The sequence below is a fragment of the Salpingoeca rosetta genome (assembly GCF_000188695.1).
Source record: "Salpingoeca rosetta unplaced genomic scaffold supercont1.4, whole genome shotgun sequence".
In the NCBI taxonomy this organism is placed as follows: domain Eukaryota; class Choanoflagellata; order Craspedida; family Salpingoecidae; genus Salpingoeca; species Salpingoeca rosetta.
Window position 1 is genome coordinate 1279043 of NW_004754930.1, and position 5820 is coordinate 1284862.

At 54.9% G+C, this 5820-nt stretch overlaps 3 protein-coding genes across 3 annotated transcripts in view; 2 read left to right on the plus strand and 1 right to left on the minus strand.

Annotated features, from left to right (window-relative positions):
• PTSG_01351 (uncharacterized protein) overlaps window positions 1-73 on the plus strand; it is a 1811-nt gene extending 1738 nt beyond the window's left edge. The window contains exon 4 of the mRNA XM_004997266.1: window positions 1-73. This exon is cut by the window's left edge and continues 49 nt beyond it. Within this exon, the coding sequence (XP_004997323.1) occupies window positions 1-36 (36 nt within the window). The 3' untranslated portion in view covers window positions 37-73.
• Window positions 74-1281: 1208 nt separating this feature from the next.
• PTSG_01352 (uncharacterized protein) lies at window positions 1282-3810 on the minus strand. The gene is made up of 7 exons (XM_004997267.1): window positions 3653-3810; window positions 3166-3495; window positions 2898-2966; window positions 2533-2590; window positions 2311-2417; window positions 1968-2071; window positions 1282-1518 (listed from the first exon to the last, which is right to left on the minus strand). The coding sequence occupies exons 1-7, from the start codon at window positions 3722-3724 to the stop codon at window positions 1416-1418; spliced, it is 843 nt and encodes a 280-aa protein (XP_004997324.1). The 5' UTR covers window positions 3725-3810; the 3' UTR covers window positions 1282-1415.
• Window positions 3748-5618, plus strand: PTSG_01353 (uncharacterized protein; the record flags this gene model as incomplete). Its single annotated transcript, XM_004997268.1, has 6 exons — window positions 3748-3914; window positions 4083-4513; window positions 4642-4764; window positions 5082-5154; window positions 5287-5366; window positions 5558-5618. The coding sequence occupies exons 1-6, from the start codon at window positions 3873-3875 to the stop codon at window positions 5616-5618; spliced, it is 810 nt and encodes a 269-aa protein (XP_004997325.1). The 5' UTR covers window positions 3748-3872.
• Window positions 5619-5820: the final 202 nt, after the last annotated feature.

The window sequence follows — 5820 nt, forward strand, 5'->3', positions numbered from 1 at the left end:
GCCTTTGTGTGTCCCGAATCGGATCAACACGCGTGACGACGACGACGATGATGATGATGATGATGATGATGATGATGATGATGATGATGATGATGGCGATGGCGAGGAGAAATACGTACAGAACCCAAGCAGATACACACAGACACACACAGACACACAGACACACACACAAACACAGACACACACACACAGACACGACACACAGACAGACACACAGACACACAGACACACACACACACAGACACACACACACACACACACACACACACAGACACACACACACACACACAGACACACACAGACACACAGACACAAGCTCTCCACGCCGATCACCAATGCACATTTCCGCCTGTCGCCTGTCGCCCACATCTGGGTAGAGTATTAAAGGAAATCGTTGGCCAAATTTCCATTCAGCAAAGAACCAAGCGAAAAAGTGAGCGCAAGCGCCACGTGCCACACTGTCGTCTCACCCGTTGTCATTAATCCCTCTCCTCGATCGACATCAATGAACCAGTACCAGGTCAGTGCACCTCTCTGCCTCTGTCTCTCTGTTTGTTCTTCTTCTTCTTCTTCTGGTTCCTCCTCTTTGACTTGGTGCTTTGATGAAAAGATTATGCCGCCCCAGTCCGAACATACTGTGTGGAGAGTGCATAACATGTCCTTTATGAGGCTGAGCACCAGCCCTTCCCTGCTGTGTGTGCATGTCGGTTGTGATGTGAGTGTATCTCCACTCGATCGCCCTTTTCCATTCCATATCCTGCCTTCCCTATTCCTTGCCTTCCCTGTCCCTTGTCTCCGATCTCTCCTATCTTCTTTCTTGTGCGCTGTGATGAAAAGATTATGCCGCCCCAGTCCGAACATACTGTGTGGAGAGTGCATAACATGTCCTTTATGAGGCTGAGCGTACGTGCCATCGTTCCGTTTCTCCACCACCTTGCTTCTCTGCTGCGATGTCACACTCACGCAACTACGTCGCACGCGCTGTTCCCCCATTGCCTGTTCAACACGCAGGAAGCCACTAGGATGAAGGCAGACGGATTTCCCCAAGGTTCTGCCTGAGTGCAGCTGAAAGGCGTCGGCCACCCCCAACACAGACACCTGCACGTGCAACGTGTTTGTGCTTTCCTTCCGGATTAACCCTCGGCACCAAGCATGCCATGTGCTCGCTTGCGTGCCTTGCTGGCCCTTTGCTTCGGCGTGATGTGATGTTGCTTCCTTCCTGACGGTGCTCGACACACGCCACGATTCCGCTTTTTTGCGTGCTTTCGGATGCCTCGTTGGGGTTTACATTACTGCCACAGTTGCTTGAGCTGAAGCCTCTGCGCTGAGCTTACGTTTAATGATGTGTGGTAACGATTGTTGTGGTTGCTGTTGCTGTGTGGCTCCATCTGCGACCTCTCCGAGTGATGGTCTCTTCACTGCTCTTCTTGGGAAACAGTAAACACGCGCAACAAGAAGTTGAGCAGCGCTCGTTCAAAGCGGCCGGGGTCGTCCAAGTAACACGGGTGCGACCCGTTGCTAATGTGATGGCGTTAAGCAGTGACAGCGTCGTGCATGTTGAGGGAGGGAGGGGGGTGGGAGCGGAAGAAAGTGAGGTGCGAGGGGTGTGCTAATGTAAAGAAGAGTGTCAAACAGCCAGAAGCGTGAGCAAAGGCAGAAGCAGAGGCACGAGCGGAGACAAAAGGTCAACTACACGAGCAAAGCATTCGCGCGCACACACTGAGCAGGCAGATACACAGACACACACACAGACAGACGCAGACACACAGACAGACAGAGACACAGAGACACGCACAGACGCACGCACGCACAAACGCACACACACACACACACAGACAGACGCACAGACACACACAGACACAGACACAGACACACACACACAGACACACACACACACACACACAAACACACACACACACACACACACACACACACACACACACACAGACACAGGCCGAGGGCCTTACGGGATCATGAAGGTGTTCGAGTTTGGCATGTTGGCGAGGATACGCGAGCGTGTGCTTCCGCCACTGTCCTTCTCCCCATAGATGATCAGCGCGGGCGTTTGCACCTGTTCAAGGTGTTCGTGGGGGTGCGTGTGCGGGCGTGGGGGTTGGGGGGGGGGTGAGGGTCACGCACAAAGGAATGCGAAGAAACACGACAGTGAGGGGTTCACTGCGCTTTCAACACCAGCGTATACACACGCATTGAAGACCAATCGCTGCCTCTCTCTATTTCTCGCCCTGTGCCTCTCGCAGTGTTCGTCTCCGTGTCTCTCTCAGTGTCACGTGCGTCACCACCAAACCAAACCTTTGCATAGTCGCTTGGTTCGTACTTCTCGACGCCAACCGGAGCCACCGGCACAAACCCGCTCATGACATCTTGCCCCGACATCAGCAGCGGAATCGAGAATGAGCCTGCAAGTCATGGTGTGTGTCCGTGCATGCGTACGTGTGTAAGTAAGTGTGGCGAGGGGTCGAAGCCACGCGACGTCACGCAATCGGCTGCACGCAAGCCATGGCACAAGCAGACCTGACATGGACGGCGACACGATGACTGGCTTCCCCGCCCCGATCGTGGCCAGCAGGGCCTGTGTGTGATTTGTGGGGGGGGGGGAATTGAAGACGAGGTTGTGAGGTAGGCAAGCAAGCATGCGTGAAAGGTCACATGCATATGACAGATGCACAGACACAGGCACGCATGAGTACATCCGCTCAAGCCAAACAGACAGACAAACAGGTACACGTAAGCATACACACACACACACACACACACACGCACGCACACACACACACACACACACACACGCACACACACACACACACACACACACACACACACACACACACACACACACACACACACACACACACAAACGGATCGTGTTCTCGACCCACGTCGCCTTTGTTGGGTCCTTCTGGCTCGTACGTGGCGACAAACACGCTGTCAACTTCCTCCGTCAACGTCTGTGTGTGTGTGTGTGTTTGTGTGTGTGTGTGTGTGTGTGTGTGTGTGTGTGTGTGTGTGTGTGTGTGTGTGTGTGTGTGTGTGGCAAAGGGGTTAAAGACAACGTGAACAAGGTTCACACAGGCAGACAGACAGACAGACAGACACACAAAGTATATGCACACAGGCACATAAACACACATACACACACAGACGCACCTTAACGATGAGCTCGTTCTCATCTCGAGCAAAGGCAAACGCCCGCGGCTCCAGGAATGTCTCGTGGTACGGCTGGCTTTGCCGCTCCTGTTGCTGCTGCCGCCGTGCTTCCTCGTCACCCATGTCTTTGTGGTGCCTGGTGAGCGGCGGAGCTCGTCCTTGCTCTTCTTGTGCGCCAAGTCCGCTCGCGTCGGCTTCGCTCCGTTCCCCTTGCTGCTGCTGATACTGGCGCACGGCTACGCGCTCGCCCCCAGCAATGTCGTCGCCCTTGAGCCCGTTCAGCACAAATACTAGCACAGCTACCACGCACACGCCTGCCAAGCCCACCTTCTGTTGGAGTGGTGAATGTGCAATCAGGAATGAAGGGCGCAACGCAGGTCGGGGAATGAATGATGCGTGCGATCACTGTGTGTCGTCGCAGAAGCAATGCGAAGCCCATAAGATGCAATGAGAAGCACTGCAAAGTCATGTGAAGCAAGCAGCGTACCACGATCCGTGAGCGCGCCGCCTTGCGGCCTTCCTGCTGCTCTGCAAGCTGCTGTCTCCAATGCGCCCTCATCACCACCGCCAAACACACAACATCAACAAGCAAGAAAGGAAAGAAGCCCGGTTGTTGCTGACTGTGCTGTTGTTGTTTTTGGCGCACTCATCCATCAACCACCTTGGCCGCTGTGACACACCAAGACGACCATCATCGCGTGCGCAGGATGGCGACAAAGACAAAGACAACAATGGCATGCTTGATGCGGGTGCTTGGGCCTTCCGGGCGATTGGTTGCACGGGATGCCTCTCGCACCACTTCCCCACTGCCAACAATGGCATGCTTGATGCGGGTGCTTGGGCCTTCCGGGCGGTTGGTTGCACGGGATGCCTCTCGCAGCGCTTCCCCACTGCCAACAATGGCATGCTTGATGCAGGTGCTTGGGCCTTCCGGGCGGTTGGTTGCACGGGATGCCTCTCGCACCACTTCCCCACTGCCAAAGCGGGTGTCCACCGTGGTCACAGCAACCACAACCACCACAACAGCCACAACAGCAACAACCACAACCACAGCACCGAGTACATCTGGATCCTCGTCCCCGCTGGCAACGCTGGCGTCGGACCTGACTGCAACTTTACCGTCCTCCTCCTCCACCTCCGCCACTGCCTCTTCCTCCTCTCCAACGACAACCACAAGATCGGCGTCCACCACAACCAACGCAGCGACCACGTATCCCGTGCCCGAATTGAATGGGGCGCAGCACCCATCGATCGTCCGACTCAAGCAGGCCATCGCCAAGCTCAAGAGCATGCCGGCTGTCTTTGAGGCGGCTTCGTCCCTGTCGTCGTGGGCCTCTGCGGACCTGGCGTAAGCATTCACCCTCGCTGCATCTGCTGCATCTGCTGCTGCTACTTTCCGTTCGTGTCTGCAAGTGCTGTGCAGCAGTTGCCCAACACATGCACTGTGACACAACACCACACCACCACACGCTGCAGGCGGTTTCGGTCCCCATCGTATGGTGCAGGGCAGGACAGCCAGACCAGGACCAAGAACTTGGACTTTTACTGCAACCGCATCCCTTCTCAACCAAACGGAGACCTCATCGATGCCATCCACAGGTTGTGTGTTGTGTGCTGTGTGCTGTGTGTGTTGTGTGTGTTGTGTTGTGTTGTGTTGTGTTGTGTGTGTTGTGTGTTGTGTGTTGTGTGTTGTGTGTTGTGTGTTGTGTGTTGTGTGTTGTGTGTTGTGTGTTGTGTGTTGTGTGTTGTGTGTTGTGTGTTGTGTGTTGTGTGTTGTGTGTGTTGTGTGTGTTGTGTGGTTGGCTTTGCGTGTGCAGTTCGTTGCAAGTGGCGATGTTGTTGTGCTTCGCGATGCAACGCTTGGAGAGCTGATTGACAGTTGCCCAACCACCTGAACTTTGCTTTGCACGGATCAGCACATGGTTGCACAAGCACGCCCTGCTGGAAGAGCACCATGGATACATCCAGTGGCTCTTTCCTCTGCACGAGGTGTGTGTGTGTGCGTGTGCGTGTGCGTGTGTGTGTGTGTGTGCACACCTTGCTGCATGCACTCACGCCTCATCACCCGTGTTCACACCTTGCTGCATGCGTTCACGCCACGTTGCGCTGCTCCTGGACCAGGCCGGCGTAAATGGGCTGGCGCAGGTGCTGCAGCGACCAGAGCTCGAGCAGATGCGGCGGGACCCCAAGATTCGCATCAGGTGACGCCCCCCTCCCTCTATTCACGCGCAACACAAGGCATCAAGTGAACATCAGATCAGCCACCTCAATATCACATCCAAACATCCCCTCAGATGCAGAGAAAACACACACACACACACACACACACTCACTCACTCGCACGCACATGTGGACAATTCTGTGCGTCATGTGGTGTCGTTGGTCGTTGCAGGGTGCAGCGCTCGTTTGAACTCATGCTCGACTTTTACGGTTTCGTTCTCGAGGACCCGTGAGTCGCAACATGACACAACCCTCCTGCCCACCCTTGTTGTGGCTGTGCTTTGCCTCGAAGACATGTGCCTCATCATTTGCCCTTGTTTGACACACACACACACACACACACACACACACACACACACACACACACACACACACACACACACACACACACACACACACACACACACACACACACACACACACACACACACACAC